Source organism: Chiloscyllium punctatum, chromosome 24 (genome assembly GCF_047496795.1).
Source record: "Chiloscyllium punctatum isolate Juve2018m chromosome 24, sChiPun1.3, whole genome shotgun sequence".
NCBI lineage: Eukaryota > Metazoa > Chordata > Chondrichthyes > Orectolobiformes > Hemiscylliidae > Chiloscyllium > Chiloscyllium punctatum.
In genome coordinates, this window is record NC_092762.1 from 59,533,080 (window position 1) to 59,553,564 (window position 20,485).

Genomic DNA, 20,485 nt, shown 5'->3' on the forward strand with positions numbered 1-20,485 from the left:
ATCACTTCTGAAGGTCATTAAGAAAGCAGCTGAAGATTGCAGAGTCTAGATCACACCTTGGGGAGCACAGTGATGATTGGAATCATACCAAACACCAAGCAAGATATTTGCTTGTTTGAGGTCAAAATAAAAAAAAAGGGAGGGGAGATTTTCTCGATACCCAGTAATTTCAGTTACACATGGGCTCTTTCCGACCATGCTTCCAACAAGTGGTACCAAGACCTCACATTGAGCTTTCTACTTGTGATTTAACCAAGGCTTAAGGTTAGGAACTTAACTGATCTAATTTGAATTTATTCAGTTATAATTAACAGCCAGACATTTTTTCAGAACAAATGTTGGAACCTGACCTCCTATGTTTCACTGCATTTGTTTATATATCATTCTGCCACCACTTCAAACTGAACAGCCTATGTAATTGAAAGTACATTGTGGATGCAGAAATCTACACTATATTTAGCTGTACAAAAAGTTTGTTCTGTGCTTACCCAAGAGTTTAAAAAATTGTACAGCAGGTTACCAGAATACAACCCTATTGGAGGTAAAAATTCATTGAAGTGCATTTTTTTCCTGACCAGAAATTCAAAAGTAAAAAAGGGAGATGCCCTGTTTGTGGGGGAAGTTTCTTTTTCAAAAAAGCATAAAGCATTACATTGGATTGCATGAATTTGAAGTAAATGCAATGTTAGTGGCACAGCAGAAGGAATCACACAGTAAAAGATTTGGCAACAAGTTTATCCACCATATATAATAACCATGCACAATCAAGTGACAATACATATTTACAAAATGGATTGCACTTAATGGAATGGAGGAACCATTAGTGACAAGGAAATAACAGTGTGCTCCAAATAATTTTAACAGCCATTGTTCCAGTGTATCAGTCACAGGCAAAAAACCCTTAAGGTCAGCAGGGATGAGAAAAGTGAGAGAATTGGATGGACAGCAACACATTTCTTGATTTAACTCAGCATTAAATTGGAAATGAAAAAAGGTAACTCTCCAGGTCAGAAATAGCTAGGTTTGCTGTGCTCATTAATGTCATCCTGGTTAAAAGGAATTGAAGACAGAATCTGAACAAAACAATGAGTACAAAAAAAAATGCACAATTAGAGAAGTCCATCTAAATTCAGTTCAAAGGAGAACTGTTCTTTTCCCTGCAAGCTGCATATTCTTTCAATCCCTAATAACGGTTCCCCCACCAAATGACTATGAAAATCTCCAAGTGACAAGTAAAGTGAAGGTAGCACTGCTGACAGTGTGGATATTTACATGCTTCAGGAATGTGTCAGGTTTTAATGCACTAAGCTGTTAACTAGTAAATGCAAAGCAGCACTGCAGCTTCAGTATCTACATTAAGACACAGCAAATAGGCTATAATTAAATAGTTATAGATGATAGATATCACTAGTTGCTGAAAGGGAAATATGGTTTTCCTTTGAAAACACTTCAAAGCACAAGATATAAATACTTTTGATAGAATATAAAGGCCTCAGTAGCATTATAAAAAGATGTTCCACAGTTGAAATATGGTGGGATCTTGACCTTTTCATACAGGAACCCTCAATTATAGAAGCATAAATATGCACAAGCCCAAATTCTGTTGAAAGATGCAGAAGGGTGATGTGTTTGTCTTTTAAAAAAAAAAGTTATGTACATAAAGTATTGCTTGACTTCGTCTTGAGTGTTCATAATTACAGGTAAATGAAAGAGGCAGGGGGACACATGCAATTCAAATCACATTAAAAAGGGATGTTCCAAATGCAGAAATGAATCAGCTCTACTGCTACAACTCATTAGAAAGGATTTCATTAGTCACAGGACACTGGACAGAAGCATTCACAACACACTACAATGCACAGGCAGAAATAGGGATCAGAGGGGTTGCTGAAGCAGGTCACATATTCTGGCAACATTGCAGTTTATTAGATTTCTGCCCATCAGTCGTTGGGGGTACACTGATGTCTACCACATTGTTACCAGGTGATTCATCATGAGCCGATCGATCAGAAATCTGCTTCTGTGAAACTATGCGGTAAATTTCTGCAGAAAGAAAAAAATTATAGGTAAAATGCATTTGAAAATATAATACAGTATTTTCACAACTGCATGTTGATTGGCATTTTAGCCTTCTTCCAATTCATGAAGTCTTAAATGCCAGTTGTGGAAATCCAAGAAGGATTTTACTTTAATGAAGCTTTTTAACCCTTGAAGGATGGCTTATACTGAGGTTGACAATAGCTCTGCTCCATTCTGTGTAGCTTTAGGGAGATAGTCAGTTTGTCGCATTCTTGTGCAACCCTGCATTACAGAAATGCACTCTTTAGAAACAGCACTTAATGCTGGTGCTATAATTGCATTACAGTCAACACGTTTTAAACTTTCACATTGTGGAAACAGCATCCCCAATTCAATTGAGTTACAGCAAGTTCGCACTGACAAATGCACGTGAGAACGACCTGTACAAGTCATCTGCATGAAGAATTCTTATCTACGAGTGGGAAGAGCAGTGAATAGCTTTACTTCACAAGATCACCAGCAGACTTATTGGAAATAGGTTCATTGATGGCAGTGACATGTACAAGTCCAAATGTACTGGACCTAAATTTAGTGTTATAATTTACATTCTATAGTTGAGAATTGGGATTGGAGGCAGCTGTTAGCAGTACAGTCAGTTCTGCTATGTGCATTTCTTCAATGTGAATTGACTTTCACATGAAGAATTTAGACCATTTGTAAAACATGAACTTTCCTTTCCTATATTGGCTATAATGTTTTTACACCCCATTGGTTTAAATGGTGCTTTTATGGAGATTTTCTTATATCATGGGATTGCACATGAATGGAACTATTAAGAGTCAGATGTACAGCATGGAAACAGACCCTTTGGTCCAACCTGTCCACGCCAACCAGATATCCCAATCTAATCTAGTCCCACCTGCCAGCACCCAATCCAAATCCCTCCAAACCCTTCCTATTCATCCAAATGCCTCTTAAATTTTGCAATTGTACCAGCCTCCGGCAGCTCACTCCATACATGTACCACCCTCTGCATGAAAAAGTTGCCCCTTCGGTCTCATCTGTCCCCTCACCCTAAACCTATGCCCTCTAGTTCTGGACTTCCTGATCCCAGGGAAAAGACTTTGTCTATTTATCCTATCAGTGCCCCTCAATTTTATAAACCTCTATATCACCCCTCAGCCTCCGACGCTCCAGGGAAAACAGCCCCAGCCTGTTTAGCCTCTCCCTATAGCTGAAATCCTCCAACCCTGGCAACATCATTGTTAATCTTTTCTGAACCCTTTCACAACATCTTTCCGATAGGAAGGAGATCAGAAATGCACGCAATATTCCAACAGTGGCCTAACTAATGTCCTTTACAATGACATCAGAACAGATTGTAGAGATTCACCCTGCATCGACACGAAATTACTCAATACTGACAACTTGAATGGGAAAAACTTCCCTCATTAACTCGTGCAGTCCAGAAGAATGCAGGAAAACTGGAAAAGCAGCTCATTATACACTTCACAAAATCAATGCTTTCAAAGCAGTTCACAGTTCATGGTTGTATTGAAGTAGTGGACTGCAATAATGTGGGCGGATAAAAAAACAAGTTGTGGTTCTGTTCGCCGAGCTGGGAATTTGTCTTGCAAACATTTTGTCCCTTGTCTAGGTGACATCCTCAGTGCTTGGGAGCCTCCTGTGAAGCGCTTCTGTGCTGTTCCCTCCAGCATTTATATAGTGGCCTGTCTCTGCCGATTCCGGTTGTCAGTTCGAGCTGTCCGCTGTAGTGGCCGGTATATTGGGTCCAGGTCGATGTGTTTGTTAATGGAGTCTATCCTTAGTAGCCACACACACAGACGACAAGCAACATGAATTCAACTGGAACAACACTACCATTATAGGGCAAGCCAAACAGAACAGCCAGGGAATTCCTAGAGGCATGGTACTCATCCACAGACTCCATCAACAAACATATCGACCTGGACCCAATATACCGGCCACTACAACGGACAGCTTGAACTGACAACTGGAAGCGGCCGAGACAGGCCACTATAAATGCCGGAGGAAAGATCACAGAAGCACTTCACAGGAGGCTCCCAAGCACTGAGGATGTCACCTAGACAGGGGACGAAACGTTTGCAAGACAAATTCCCAGCTCGGCGAACAAAACCACAACAATGAGCACCCGAGCTACAAATCTTCTCCCAAACTTTGAGGATAAAAAAAAAATGCATAAATTCCCACGCTCACTGAATTTTGACAAATTAACCTCTTAATGTGCATTAAATGGTGGTTGGGTAAATAATTAAAATATATTGTAATCTCAATTAATTTAAGAGTGACTTGGAAAGCAGAGATATCCAAGAACCTCAGCTTTGGTTAGTTGAATCTGAACTGATGCAAAATACAGAGAGCAAGATATTGAAAAAGTTACGTATCAAAAGAGTACTACAGGAGTGTTGCAGACTAATTCCAAGCACCATGATCAGTTGCTTCTGCCTTTGCTTTTAAAGTTTATTACCTGTAAGAATATTCTTAAATGCTTCTTCTACATTCGTTGAATCCAGTGCAGACGTTTCAATAAATGATAGATTGTTCTTTTCTGAAAGAAGAGAGACTTCATGTTCAGCACAATTTAAGCAACATACTATTTTTACCCACCTACTTGTATATTTCAGGTTACTTTCATGAAAATGAAAACTCCAAACAGGGAGGGATCATTCCTTCTGCTAGTCATGCTCATGCACTATAATATTTGCTGTGCTTAATCCCACATCTTGGCCATAACCAAATTCCTCATGAAAAAAACTAATCGCCTTATCAAAATTTATGAAATCAGTTTTTATAAATGTTTAGGTAAAACACAACCGATTCTGACAAACAAATCTTCCTGCTTGATTTTAAATATTCAACTTATTCATGAGGTTTCTGTATGATCAAAATCACATCTTAAGAACACACTGGCAGCAATTATTTCCAATCTCTCATTACTAATGCTTCTACATTCTATGCATTTAGGCTTTGTAATCACTTGTCCTGCTACATATAATGATTTGTAAGTGCATTCCAATATCTCCCTTATGTTCTGCACTTTTCAAACATTGTGCCATTTGCAGTATATTGTCTTTCCATATTAGTCATCTCAAAAGTTCAGCACTTCACACATTTAACTTCATGTGCCCATTTCACCATTCCAGGTGTGTAACCTCCATCATTACAGATAAAAATCAAACTTGGCAAGTAGTAAACAAACAGCATTATATTACTCCCTAGAGTTAGAGAGCAAAGGCGGCACTAATACAAACACCACACAAAACCAATTTTCAGTCTGAAAGATATTTAGTCAGTGCCACCCTTTGATTTTTGATGCTGAGAACTTTCATAGTAGTCTGAAAAGCTGGTAGTCAACTGCATTAAGTGAACGAACAAAGTATGGTTAAAACACAAACAGGATGAGACTCTAATCAGACAGCTTCATATCTGTCTTGTTCATCTGGAACTAAATGATTACAGAGATATTCATACTTAGAACTAGTGAACCTAGAAAAAAGTCTCCTGCTTTTCAAACCAATTCCCTCCTTTGACCCTAGCTTTGATGGTGGCTTTTTAGTTCATCCAGCTAATCACAAGACAACGTGCATAGCAGTAGCAGCATATTATTCTATCTTAAGGAATCACCCACCATCCATAATACAAAATATCCTAGTACCCAAATGGTCATCAGAAACGTGACTCCTTGCAGAGTTGATCCTCTTAGGCTAAAGCTAATAGAAACAATTGTGGGATGACCACACCTGAACTTCTGTCTCAGGTGAGATCAGCAGATGGAGAGAGAAAAAAAAAAATCAATTTAAGGACCATAGTTCAAGCTGCTGATACTGCAATATCCAAAAGATCTTACTGTGATAAACTGCCAAATGGGTATTCAAAAGAATATCAAAATTTTCAGTATGATATCACATTTAGTGTTGATTTGAAAATAAACATTATCAATGAATTAATGCTTGAAGCCAGAGAGCTGTGCCAATTTCTGCAGCACTTACTTTAATTGAAATCAAAGATGACCTTGTAGCAACCTATTGCCAGTGTCTTAGGAACCCATGAGAGACTGATCCTGTATTTATGTATACGCTGGGTGTGCATGTACTGGCATTATGGCAATGCAATAAAACAGATCAAACTTAACTCAACCAATACTTGAAAAGGCCTACATTAGTTAGCTAATTTACTATAGTAGGATGTTGGCTGTTAGCACACTTTTCTCATTGAACAGGAATAACATTCCAGAAGAAAAATGATCTTTGATCCTCAATCAAGTATCTATTCTTCATGTAAATCTATGATGCAGAGGTGCCAGCATTGGACTGGGTGAAAAAAATCACAACCCCAGGTTATAGTCCAACAGGTTTAATTGGAAGTTTAGCTTTCAAGGAGCACTGCTCCTTCATCAGGAAACTAGTGATTTGTAACCATGTAAATTTAGGAAGAGGATGCGTTAATAATGAAATTACCCAGATGCTCCTACTGTATACCCCAGCTCTTCAACTACTGAAGAGAGATATTCATTTCAACAGGAGTTCGTTACTGGATAGGGAGGGAGCATACAAAAAAGGAAAAAATATTTAGTTGCTGCATTGTTTTAATCTCAAGGTCTACCATGGTACCGTTTTCTAATGCTGACTTCTTGCAATTAGCCAGCGTTACCACTAGATATGGCATGACTATACTACATAGGCAAAGATTTTTAATATACTATACCTACCAGCAAAGGCTCGTGCCTCATCAGTTGGTACTGCTCTCAGATGACGGAGGTCACTCTTGTTCCCAACCAACATAATGACTATATTGTTATCAGCATGGTCACGCAACTCTTTTAGCCATCGCTCGACGTTCTCATATGTTAGATGTTTGGCAATGTCATAAACGAGCAGAGCACCGACAGCCCCACGGTAGTACCTGAGAGAGCACAACCCAGATTGCGTCAGTCCTTACATGTGCAGGATGTACTTTTCATTTCTCTTCTGTGAAAAGTGAGGTCTGACTGGAGTATGTATCAACACTCCCAATTTAAAAATCAGTTAGGAAGTAACTGCAAGCTGAAGGCTGATGAACTACTCTTTGTGGTGGATGTGGTGGAAGAGGTCAAAATACTGATCTTGAAAAAGTGGACTAACAGTCAAGTTCCCATTCCAACTAAGCAGCAAACCAGAGGAGCCAAAGTGACCATGCTCTTCTGCTCTAAACAATTACTTTAGCAAATCATATTATTGCTCCTTTTCAACACTCACTCTTAAAACTGCTTCCATTGTTTACTTAGCCATTTTCACCAAAATCACTGTTCACTCACTAGGTGTGAGTGTTAAGAACTTTTTTGACCTCTTTCCAACTTTGAAATTAACTAATAAGTTAATTAACTTAATGACCAAAGTGAAAGTATACCAGACTGAGAATTCTTGCAGCACAGTGGTAACATTCTTATCTCAGAGCCAGAAGGCCTGTGTTCAACTCCCACCTGCTGCAGGGACTTCTAACAATCTGAACAGGTTGTTAAATAAAATCTACCATTTATCAAAAGAACTCGTGGTGCAGCAGTAGGTTCCCACCTCTGGGCTAGCAGGGCCAGGTTCAAGTCTCAATGTTGCAAATGGATTGATTAAAAGAGATCTACTTGACTTAGCTTAGGAATCTTTCAGTTCTAAAAGAATTACTACACAAAACCTAATGTCTCTCTCAAAAGACTCATTCACCTCCTATTTTCTAGTTTCATTTCTACAAGTTAACTATATTAATAAAATACTTACGCTGAAGTGATGGCACGGTATCGCTCCTGTCCTGCTGTGTCCCAGATCTGGGCCTTAATGGTCTTTCCATCAACCTGGATACTCCTGGTGGCAAACTCCACTCCAATGGTGCTCTTACTCTCCAGATTAAATTCATTACGTGTAAACCTGGACAAGAGGTTGCTCTTTCCGACCCCAGAGTCTCCAATCAGGACAACTAGAAGAGATCAATTATATTATACATGTAATTGTGGTGATTTAATAACAGTCTTGTTAAAAAGGAAGTCATTTGCCAAAATGTGCTGCCGGACAACATGCAGGTAGCAAAAATCACCTGTGGCACAGCTTATTTACAATAAGAGACTAAGGAATTACTGTACAAAATCAAGTACAAAGACTATTAGGGATCTATTTATGTCTTTTCATAAACCATTTATACTAAACCAAACAAGATGTGAGTCTACAACTTGTATTAGTGAATCTCATTTAACATGAGAAAAATCTCAAGATGCTTCACACTAGTGAAAAGTAAATTTAAACAAAGCTCATGGTTACATTACAATAGAAAGCCAAAAGATTTGGGTAAACCTCTGCTAATTTCGACCTGACAGAAGCTCACCTCACCTCACATCATAATCTTAAAATTAAGGCAAAGAACTATCCCAGAGGTCACTATTTAAAGTAAAAATTAACAATTTTATTCTTTAAGTCCAATAGAGAATATTAAACCAATGTCTATTTGCAACTTTCCTCTTAAACCTAATTTTTTTACCTCCCTTTAATGCTGGTCTGATAAAACTCAGATTTTAAAAAACCCAAATATCAAAACCAGCCAGCTGTCAAATCTTTGTATCTTCCTCTATAGATTTTCCTCTATCGTCTTTTCTTCAGTAATTCTGCTTCACAGGTCTTCATATGAAGAGGTACTTGTCAGAGCTGTTCAGCTTACAGTCTATACTTTGTTTTCTTGGTAGTTCTCCCCATAACTGTTCAAAATAACTTGTTTTATACCCCAAAACATTGTATCATTTCATTGGTTTGATGTTGTCAAAATACTAAATGCAAATTTGAATGGATTTTGGTATTGGGGCATAATTTAAACTGCTTGGCTGAATTTGAATTTGTATTTGTTTCTGTATCATGGCAACCTAGCTGCATTATTGATTTCACAGTCAATATTACATTTTAACTTGTTTCAGAACACTTTGCGCCAGCCAGAAATTTCAGCTCTCTTAAAAAAGTATAGTACACACTGCACCTTCCTAACACTTGACTACAGAGGCAGGTTTTAATGGAGCATTATAGAGGAAAGAGACAGTGGTAGAGAAGCTACCTTACAGTGAAGTGATTGCTATTTAGGAGGCATAATACTTATGCAGCAAACAAGAAAGTTTCAATGTTGTAAATCTGGTTTAGAATATGGTGGTGGTGTTGGACCTGGGTAGGTAAAGTCAGAAGTCACATGACACCAAATTATAGTCCAACAGGGTTATTTGAAGGAGCAGTGTTCCGCAAGCTTACAATTTCAAATAAACTTGGACTAGAACCTGGTCACATGGGACTTCCGACCCAGTTTAGAACAAGTACAGATTTTGTAATAGTATGACGGGGGTAAATTAAGACAAATTGTTTGATACATACAAAAGCTAGCCGTGGTCTGCTGCACCTCAGTTGATGAGCCTCATCCACTTGGGGGAGGGGAGCATGTTGCACACACATTTGTGCCATTATCAAAGCATCATGCACACTGAATTATAAAGCTTTCAGAGATCAACAGCCCATAAAAAAAACATGATTGTGTTGTGTGTCTAGGTGCTAATTATTTAAAAATCTTGATAACTTATGCCTACTGTCTCATAGTAAAAATTCAAACACTTCAAAATTTTGCTTTCCTTGAGCAATCTAGTTCAATTAAATGGACATGTAACAACTAAAGATAATTCTGCTGTAGTAGTTGAAATCTCCAATACCTTCTGTATTTGCGCTGATGTACATAGTTACATGACTGCATCAGCAAGTTAATTGGTGAGTTTGAAAAAGCATCCAAAAGCCAAAACATAGCTCTTGGAAAAATAAAATTTGAGCTATGTTCAAGTGTCTCTCCTTCAACATATGGAAGGTTAGAATATTTGACTGTCTAGATGTGAGCGAAAGGAGTTTTATTTTGACAACATTCAAGAACAGGCACAAGCCTTTGCTTGTACGATTCAAGGGATCGGAGAGAATACAGAAATAACACTGCAGTCCTTCACAAGTTGAAAATCATGCACATTTTTGGTGCTCAGTTTAGTTTTGGCAGAGATGTCAAAGGTTAGAGATTTTCTACCTTGATGCTATTTTTAAAAAAAATCTATTAATGATGAGATGGGTAGCCAGTGTCAAGTTGACTGTAAACAATGTGTAGACCATCACACTGTCTTGCTTCACCCCAATCTGGTTTAAAGCACCTATTTCAGATTTCCCAGTGAAGCTGCTACAGTTATTTCATGAATGGTCAAATTATGAAGTAGTTTCTCAGACTCCTACATTTGAATAAACAGTCTCAGTAAATCAAGTCAAATGCCTTGGTCAGCTCAAATTAATGCACTGGTGATGTTCTGGTAGAATCACAAATTTTCTTGCAAAGACCACATCTGGACATTTCTCAGGAAGTGTAAAATGTTTCTATTCAGCATACCAATCATGGTGGTTTACCACCAGATTGTAGAATTAGTTCAACTGAAAGAGAGCGGTTTGTATGTGGAATGAACTTCCAGAGGAAATGGTGGATGTGGTACAGTTGCAATGATTAAAGACATTTAGAGAAGAACATGAATAAAAAATGTTTGCAGGGATATGGGCCAAGTACAAGCAGGTAGGGCTGGTTTAGTTTGGGATTATGGTCAGCAAGGACTGTTGTGGGTGTAGAGTGTTTCCATGCTGTATGACTGACTTGATATTTTTCTTCTTCATTTATGGAAGAAATCTTTCATTTTATTCCCAAACTTTCACCTGTCTTATCAGACAAGACAGATTGCCCAGTCCTGTAGTTAAGAGGAGCATCTGCAGCTGATGTTATTTATACTCCAGTTATTGCTCTAATTGATGCACCAAGGAGTGGGGCTCAGAGGAGACTGCTCAACTGCTACTGTAGATTCACTGTTTAAAATGTTTATTCTAGCATTTATCACTCTACAAGCGAAAAAAAAAAGTTTGTCCATTTGGTCTTTATTATTAAGTGACCCAATGGCTCCAAAAAGACACTGCATGTCTTGAAAGTCAGTACATCATTGGATTCATGGACGCCTATGCTCACCACGTCCTTCATCTTTGGATGCATACCTTGAACAGATGGAAAGCAGCCTTCTGACTTTGGGTTGTTCTGCCAGGAAAAAAGCCTGCTTGTTTGTTTCATGAAAACAAACTTTATCAAACCTCTTCATCAAACCAATCCTGGTGCCAACAAGGCTCAAATGCAATGATCTTGATATAGCTAATGCAGCTGACTTTATTGGATCCCAACTGAGATAGATGCACGAAGATTTTCCAGAGTAATTGCAGAATTGCTGTTTAATTACACAGTTTCAGGGCTGACACAGATCATCTGCATCTTGGGCCTTGCATTGTCCTAGCACTAGATAGATATTAATTTTTTTTAATTCACTCATGGAACATGGGAATAGCTGGGCTGGCCAGCATTTATTGTCCTGCCACGTGAGCCATCTCCTAGAATTGCTGCAGCGCACCCCACAATGCTGTTAGGGAGAGAATTCCAGAATTCTGACCAAGCTACACAGTGAAGAAACAGCAATATATTTCCAAGTCAGGATGGCCTGTGGCTTGGAGGGGAAGTTGTAGGAAATTGTTCCTATGTATCTGCTTCCTTTGTCCTTCTAAATGGAAGTGGTTGTAGATTTGGGAGGTAAGCCAGTATCAAGTTGATTTGTCCAGATTGGTGGCCTGTATGGACTGAGTGATAGTATCTATCTTGGACTAAAAAGAGTTACATGATTCAAGAGGCACCAATGCTCTAATCTAGGATACTGTCATGTGATTTTGTATTTGCCCTGCTGGTTGATGACTCAATTAGGCTATGCTGAGCTCACTGACTGCAGGAGAACAATTTACTGTGGCTTTTCCCACCTCAATGTTTCAGCTCCAACAGGAGGAGTGTGCCAATCGTTGCATGAAAACTTCCATGGAAGGTTTCCTGCCCATCATCTTTTGCAAACAATGCAGCATCATGGCAAGCTTCCCTGAACTTCAGAATCAAAAAGTTAGAGGCATGAACTCTAAAGGCAGTGGCACATCACCTGTAGCCCAGCCATAGGTGAAGTACCTGATGTATGTATAAATGGGAAGTTCCTCCAACACGTTCACAATTGCATTCCTCATTTCAATACCAAATCCACAAACACTTGGAAGCACTGAAAGCTGTCTTGTGGGTGTATTCTCCTAACTGATTTCCTCAGCTATCCCTCCCCAAAAGATAGGTATGTCAATTTGGACTAGAGAGCTTGCCTAATAGAATTTCATTTCTTCTTTCAGGGTGGTCACTCAAGATTATTCAAGAGAGTATTCTGTCATGCCAAAAGGTGGAAAATTTAGGAGTTTATTTCTTTGACAACAAGCTGGTAACTCTGATGGGTACGGTTCCACAAACAGAAAGCGAGGCACTCTTTAGGGTACTTTTCTCACAAATGGTAGCATGAAGGGGTCAATTTGGTGACAGTTGCAACTACCCAAAGGCACCAAAGTTCCAATGCCAGTGTCTCATAACCTTTGTTTTCCTCCCCCTTGATTAGGGTCTTCCAGATCCCCAGCCCTACCTCACCACAGGGTAGGAGTGTGGATCCTGGTGGAATCCTGACTTCATTTCACCTGGGGACATAAGGTACCATCATTGTTCTCACAACTTTGACAGGTGATAGTCAGGTTCTAGCAGTGGTCTGAACAGGACGAGCAAGACAACCCTGACACTGCATATATAAAATTCCTACAGTGTGAAAAGTAGGCTATTTGGCCCATTGAGTCCACAGTGACCTTCCAAAGAACATCTCACCCAGACCCATCCTCTACCCTACCTGAAACCCTGCATTTCCCATAGCTAATCCAACTGACCCAACCACAGGACACTATGGACATTTAGCATGGTCAACCAACCTAACCTGCACATCTTTGGACTGTGGGAGCAAACTGGAGCACCTGAAGGAAACCCACACAGACACCAGGAGAACATGCAAATTCCACAGACAGAGGTTGGAATCGAACCAGGCCGCTGGGTCTGAGGCACTAATGCTAACCACTAAGCCACAATGCCACCCAAACAAAGTTGGCTTACAAATGAGGGAAGGTCCTTTCAGTCCTGCTCAAAATAGGCAGCTATGATACATCCAATGACATTATGTTTGATAACTACAGTGATGGCAGATTGAATTTCTGATTACTGATGAGACATAAGTTTTAAAAGTTCAAAGTTTCCTATAGCACCCAGAAACTTCCAACTCATTACACATATGCAAAGTAAGTTTCCAAATGACAAAAACAAGATACAGATTATACTTTCACAATCTGCCTGCCTTGGCCAGATCACAGTGAGAATGTATGCCAGGTATGAGCGGGTAGGGAAAAATTACTGAGTTGTGTGAAACAAGAGGTTCATCTGAGCATGACTCAGATCAGCTAAGAACTTGCAGTTAACAACAGGGTGGGGGCAGGATAATAGGTTAACAAGGTAGAAAAATGATGTAGAGCCAGTTATTCACTGTATAAAACAGAAGATGGCTTAACCTTTACGAAAGACACTTGCTGATTATAATGGTCACCCAATAATATGTTGCCTTATGTGGATGCTCCTCCCTGTAAAATGACTACCTAATTCATTAAGAAACTGCTCTTCCAGAGAAGACAGTGAACTCGTGTATACACATAAGCGATTGTTCTCTCCCTCCAAAGCCCAGAATAAAAGATGGAGGTACAATTATGGGGAGGGAGAGGAGTAGAATTTGTTGGATCATAGATGCTGACATGACAGAGACAGGGCTAGAGTTCAACAAGAGAGTGTTACAAAAATGAAATTGAACAGATTACCTTGTTGCTCGTCAGGACAACTAAAATGCAGAACTACATGATTCACCTCTGCATTACACGTCAAATTGAAATTGCGAGAACAGGAAGGTACAACATGTATGTAAACTGTTACTTGACAGTAAAGTTATGATCCCATCTGATGGAAATACTAGGCAAGTCAGATCCCAAAAAGAAACTTAGCTTGATGTGCAAGGGATTGGTGGGTAGTATATAGAGATGGATAGAAAATTGGTTAGGACACAAAAATAGAAATAAAATGAGCCTTTTCCCAAATGGCTGGCAGTGACTAGTGGAGTACCATAGGGATTGGTACTGAGACCCCAGCTATTCATAATATTTATTAAAATGATTTAGATGAGAGAACTAAACGTAATCTCAAAATTTGCAGTTAACACTAGGTGAAGGGGTGAGCGGAGAGGATTTCACAGAGACATTACAGTGTGTTTTGGATAGGCTGAGTGAGCAAACACATGGCAGATGCAGTACAAGACAATTCATTTTAGTAGAAGATTTGAATTGTTACAAGTTGAGGGGAAGAAATGTTCAACAAGACCTGGGTATCTTCACACATTTGTACGGTTGCTTTTAGCAACATGTGCAACAGGCAATAAATGCAGACTGTATGGTGACCTTGTGATACTGAGATTTATTTTGTCCTTTTTATATATAAAAAAATGAAATGTTTTAAGACTGGTTAAGCTATTTGAAATGCCAACTACTAAGTTTCTTCCCCCCCCCCCCCTCTACTAAGTTAGAAACAGCTTGAAAGGGGGTGGTCAAGCTCTCCAAACCAAGATTTGGAATTTAAGTTTCTCATTAGTTATTGCCGGGTCTGTTGCTGCAGTATGTCTATCCCTGCTACACTCTTGACTTCTCAATGTTCTTCCTCTTGGGCTGCTGGCGTTGCATGCGAGACATTGTTTTCTGAATCCGCCTTTCGTCAAGGCTGTGTTTATGGGATGTTACGAGATTGGGAGAGTTAATTACAGAGCAACCTTGATTATCCGGCATTCGATTATCCGCGCAAGCTCCTGATGCTTGGCTAAATGGTATTATCTTGCATTAGATTATCCAACAAATACTCCCCCGCCCATTTTGTTTGGATAATCGGAGGTTCCTCTGTACTAAGATGAATATATTATTGTTAGTTATAACCCTACTGGAAAACCCAAGCCAATTCTGTTCTTTATTCTTTATTCTTGGCACTGTATTTTAACTACAACTTATGAATAAACTGTTTTGCTTAATGTAGTGTACTTTGACCAACTGAGTTACATTTGGAATTTGATACCTTTAAAATAAAAAGATTCAGAGTCTAGGCTACCATCTTAACATATTTTTAGGGTGTTTGGTCTGATCCGTAACATTTATAACAATAATTTTAGTACAGGAAGAATATCTTGTTGCAATTATACAGGGCATTGGCAAGGCCACTCTGTGGTTAATTGGGGAGCAGACAAACAGTACATTAGTCTTCTAAACTCTAGTAAATATAACCCTGAGGGTGTACCTATAAACCTACTAAAAAAACAACTTTAACAAGACCAGTCAGGTTAGATACAGAAACTATATTCCAGATGTTGGGGAATCCAGATCACATCTTAAGGGTAAGGGACAACTTTTTTTTTAAAAAGACCGGTTGGATGCGGAGGGAGAGAACAATCGCTTATGTGTACATACGAGTTAATGGTCTTCTCTGGAAGAGCAGTTTCTTAATGAATTAGATAGTCATCTTACAGGAAGGAGCATCCACACAAGTTCTCTCACCAACTCACCTGGGGGAAAATCGAATGCACATCCCAGGAACAATTTCTTCATCCAGAAGAGTGAGATGAGCCTGTGGCATTCACCAGTCAATGCATTTGCAAGGTGGTGGTAGATCTAGCTCATGGCTAAAGGGGTATTTTGTTGCTTAGGAGATGGAAGCGAGGGACAAGGATGTTACGTTAGGGTATGGAGCACTGATCAGCCATATTGAATGGCAGTAAAGACTCTAGGGATTGAATGGCCCATTCCTATCTTCAAAATGTGTTATGTTTAATAGGTTAAATTAAAATATTTACATTTTGTTAACTATGGTTAGTCACAAAGCATTCAAACATGACAGATGTTCTTTAACAGAAGGCAAGTTTATTACATTAAAAAACTTGCATGTGTTAGGAAAAAACCTTAACCCTATCTCCCAACTCCATGCTTTAGAGATTCAATCCCAATGAAATATCACACCCACTCCTTTCTCAGCTTTAGAACAGCAAATTAATGGATGCTGTACGGTTGCTTTTCCTTCAATTGGAGACAATTTTATTACTCCTTTCAGAGTCTGATGGTACAAGCTTTCACAATTCAGATGGCCTCAACGTTCTCAGTTCTAATGACATGGAACTCTTCGGACCTGGAAGCTTCACAGACTATAACGATAAAACTAAAGTGACAACTGCCCTGAGCTATTATGCTTCCCCCCAACCAAAAAAAAAGCCCTGTTCTCTTCCTAGGAAATATTCCATCTTCTAAGCTAAAGCTTTGAACACAGACAAAAATACAAATTGGTAGCACCTGTGAGGAGAAATCAGTTAATGTTTCAAGTCGAGTTACCCTTCCTCAGAACCCGAGCTTTGCCAGCAATTGCTTGTTTCTTAGATTTACAGCAAGCAGAGGTTTTTTTTGTGTTTTTAATAAGTTTGAAGCATTCAATTCATAGAAGAGTGTGGAAAAAGGCCTATCACATTTACAATGACCTCAAGAGCATTCCACCCAAACCCCATATTTACAATGGCTACTCTACACATTCCATGAGACTATGGACAAATCATCTCACCTGCACATCTTTGAGCTTTGAGGGGAAACCAACTCACCTGGGGGAAAATTGAATGCAGTCAGCAGTGCTAACCATCAGGCCACTGTGCTGCTTCTACTGGATTACGATCATGTTCCTTGGAACTGATGCATTATAGGTCACTGTCCAAATAACTGACCAAATTCCAAAAGATGTTATACATTTTTCATCACAGTGCAACAATTGATTTCTGAATTACTGGATGATAACTTGATTTCCCCAAAAACCTCAAATTCATGCACATTAGTTTTCAAATCATTTAGACTCAGTTTTACAGAGCATCCTGGGCATTCCTTGTTTCAGTTGTGAATCCCAAAGAATTTAAAAAAAATAATGATTTGCTGTGTTAAAACAACTGGAACGAACAATCTGCACACTTCCATATGCCAAAAGCAATTGGTAGAAACAACTCAATTTTGCAACCAAATTAGACATGAGAAACCACAATGGGATTTGAATCCTGCTGCAGTCACCCTCCTGATTCAAACTTGTCAATATACTTTCAAATGCTGGAGACCACCTTCATCAGGAACACAACTAACAAGAAATCTCAATGTTGGTCCTGATTGGATACTGCTCGTTTTGGCAGGCTACAGGACAGATGTGTTCTGCTGCAGATTTTTGAACTATACTTTAATCTGACACCTTCCCCCAATCCTGCTACCATGAGTGGCCCGATCAAGAGCAAGGAGCTCCCAAACACAGATTCATAAGAAACAAGCTTCCCCCACGACCTCAAGATGGCAATCCACAGATTTTTTTTTGGGGGGGGGGGGGGGGGGGTGTTGGGGGTTATGTTTCTAGCTTTAGCTAGAAAGTTTAGTGTTAAGAATTTTCACTCCACTGCGATGGAAGACGATTTCTAATAAACAAATAAATACCAGCTTGTATGATAAAATTTGGTACATAACCACTTAGACTGGTACAATACTTCTAGGTCAAGTGCCTCAACTTGTTAAACAGAAGAGTGCTGAAGCTGTTCCACGTATGGTAATACAAATATCAATTAACCTATCTGTTGATAGCTAACTCAACTGAAGGTGAAACAAATCAGACCTATGTTGCTAAGTAAAGGTCAACTTCTTCAGACAAGCCAGTTTACTGCAACTTGATGGGCACAAGTTTTAAATTAGCAACATTGAAATCTGCTGTAAGCAATTTAGTGATCAACAAGGAATAAAACTGAGATTTATTCACAAAACTTTTGGAGGCATGTATCCATCATAACTCAATATTTTCTTTTGTTTATTAACTGTTCAACCACCATTCTAGAGAAGGTGGCAGCTACTGGAACAGAAGCAATTTTAAATTAAGTTTTATAGGTCTATTTGCCTTGGATGCGAATGATTTGATGCTCATTTAAGTCACTGGCACAGATTACATCAATTACACACCCTCTCCCAACTGGATCTTCAGAGTAAGAAATCAGGGAATAGAAAAATTACCAAACAAAATTAGCTTGTCCAACTAGAATTACACATTGATTCTTGCATGACAGAATCAATTTTGGACACCTCTTGAAAGGCCAGCGTATGTTTCTATTTTGTGATTACCCTAAATTGTAGCTGCTTTGGGCATAATTTCTGTTATTCATCCAATGCCACCCGAAATAGATCGAGAGAACTTAAAGAACTTTTTTTTTTTAAAAAAAAAGAGAAACTAAAGGCCCAATTGAGAAGGAGGCGAGGGAAAAATCAGCAAATGACAGAGCAGTTGGATAAATACATTACATCAGTCTTCACACTAGAAGATGCAAAGCCTTCCAAACACTAAATAACTAAAAAGGGGCAAAAAGAAAGAAAATAAATAACTACCATGACAGAAAGTGTGCTAGGAGAACTAACTGGGCTAAAGACCAATAAGTCCCCTGAATCTCCCAAATCTACAGAAATAGTAGATGCACTGGTCATAACCTTCCAGGAATCCATTGGATTCTGAAAAAGTCCACAGGGGAATGGAAAACTACCAAATGTAACACTTTCAGTTAAGCAGTGAAGGAGCAAACAAAAGTTAACATAGGCTAGTTAGCTAGCTGAATGCCTGTCGTTGGGAAAGTGTTAAAGACTACCATAAAGGATGTTATCGCAAGCATTTAGAAGTACAAAGCACTTGGGTTTAACTGGCATCTTATGAACTGGCATGCTTGATAAACCAGAAAAAAATTAGATACCTCTAATACTTCAAAATACAATTTTACTGTATTATTGCAGTCTGCAAGTAGTCAATTGAGGGTACAAGTGAGAAAGCTCTCTGCCAGTAAGTTTTATTTATGGTAAAATTGCATTATTTACAATAGTTCCTTCAATAAAGTAAATAACCCCTTGCAGTACATTTCTATTTCTATGGTTTTTTTTGACAAATATAGACCTCTTGATTAACTGGAATATTTGATTAACAGGCACACTCCTGACCCCTGTGATGCCTGTTAATAAAAGGTCTGCTTAGATGCGCAGAAACACGAGTCAACATGGCTTCATGAAGCAGAAATCATGCCTGACATTTTTACTAGAATTCTTCGAGGTGGCAATAAGCAGGATAGGTAAAGAGGAAGTAACAGTGGCTTTAACGTATTTGGACTTTAATGTGGTGTTGATTAGGTACCAAACCGTAGGCCACAAGTCAAGAGCTCATGTAATTGGAGGTAGCATTTAGCATCAATAATTGGCTAACTATTAGAACACAGGATAGAAGGAAAAATTTTAAAAAGGGACTGAAGGGGCAGCTTTTTCCATGCAAAGGGTGATGAGTGTATAGAATGAGCTGCCAGAGGAAGGAGGAGGAGACTGGTACAATTAGAGCATTTAAAAGGCACCTGGATGGGGAAATGAATAGGAAAAGGTTTGGAAGGATATGGGCCAAGTGCTGGCAAATAGGACTAGATTAGGATATCTGGTTAGCATGGATGAGTTGGACTGGAAAGTCTGTTTCCGTGCTGTACATCTGACTCGGAGGGGGGGGGGGGGGGGCGTGTATTTTCTGGATGGCAAGCTGTAACAAGTAGAGTGCAGCAGAGATCAATACTGGGGTAACAAAATATATTAAAGACTTGAATAAGGAAAAAGTGTACATACTGCAGCAAAGTCTGCAGATGATAAAATTAAGTGGGAAGGAGTGTGTTGAGGAAGATAAGTCTGCAGAGGAATATAGATAGGTTGAATGGGGGAAGTTGACAGATGGATTATATAGAGAAAATGAGGTTATGAATGAGGGAATAATTCAGGAGTTGAATATTATTTAAATGAAGAAAGACTGCAGAAAGCTACAGCAGAGTGAATTAGCAGGCCTTGTGCATGAATCAAAAACTAGCAGCCAAGTTCAATAGGTAATGAGGAAAGTCAATGGAATGTTGGCCTTCATTTTAAAGAGAATAGAATATAAACTGAGAAGCTGGTATCTGGAATGGCAGGACTATATTATAGGAGAGATCAAGCCAGATGTGCCTGTGTAATGTTAGAAGATTCAATTGGAATCTCTCTCTGGCTATTAGTGCAATATTGAACAGTTAAACTGCAGTGACTGAACATTATGGAAATGGGTGGGGGCGACTCATGCAGGAATCCTGATGACTCCCACTCCATTTGGACAGTAGTTTGCTACAACTCCCCTACTATTATCAAATCAGACCAGTGACTTCCAGTCATAAATGCTTTCATAGCCATCCCCCAAAGCTCGGCATGTCAGACCTGCATTGTTTTGGGGAATCAGTCAGGAATTCATCTGCATAACAAATCCCTAAGTTCAGGGCATTTACATTATCTCAGAGGATGATTGTATCCTACCAGTGTACCTGGGGTAA

At 39.1% G+C, this 20,485-nt stretch overlaps 1 protein-coding gene across 1 annotated transcript in view; it reads right to left on the minus strand.

Annotated features, from left to right (window-relative positions):
* Positions 1-717: 717 nt before the first annotated feature.
* The window catches only part of LOC140494593 (ras-related protein Rab-11B), a 31,733-nt gene continuing 11,965 nt past the window's right edge, over positions 718-20,485 (minus strand). The window contains exons 2-5 of the mRNA XM_072593936.1: positions 7,809-8,004; positions 6,770-6,963; positions 4,529-4,609; positions 718-2,043 (exon numbers count right to left, since the gene is read on the minus strand). Of these exons, the coding sequence (XP_072450037.1) occupies positions 1,898-2,043; positions 4,529-4,609; positions 6,770-6,963; positions 7,809-8,004 (617 nt within the window). The 3' untranslated portion in view covers positions 718-1,897. The remainder of the gene's footprint in view (positions 2,044-4,528; positions 4,610-6,769; positions 6,964-7,808; positions 8,005-20,485) is intronic.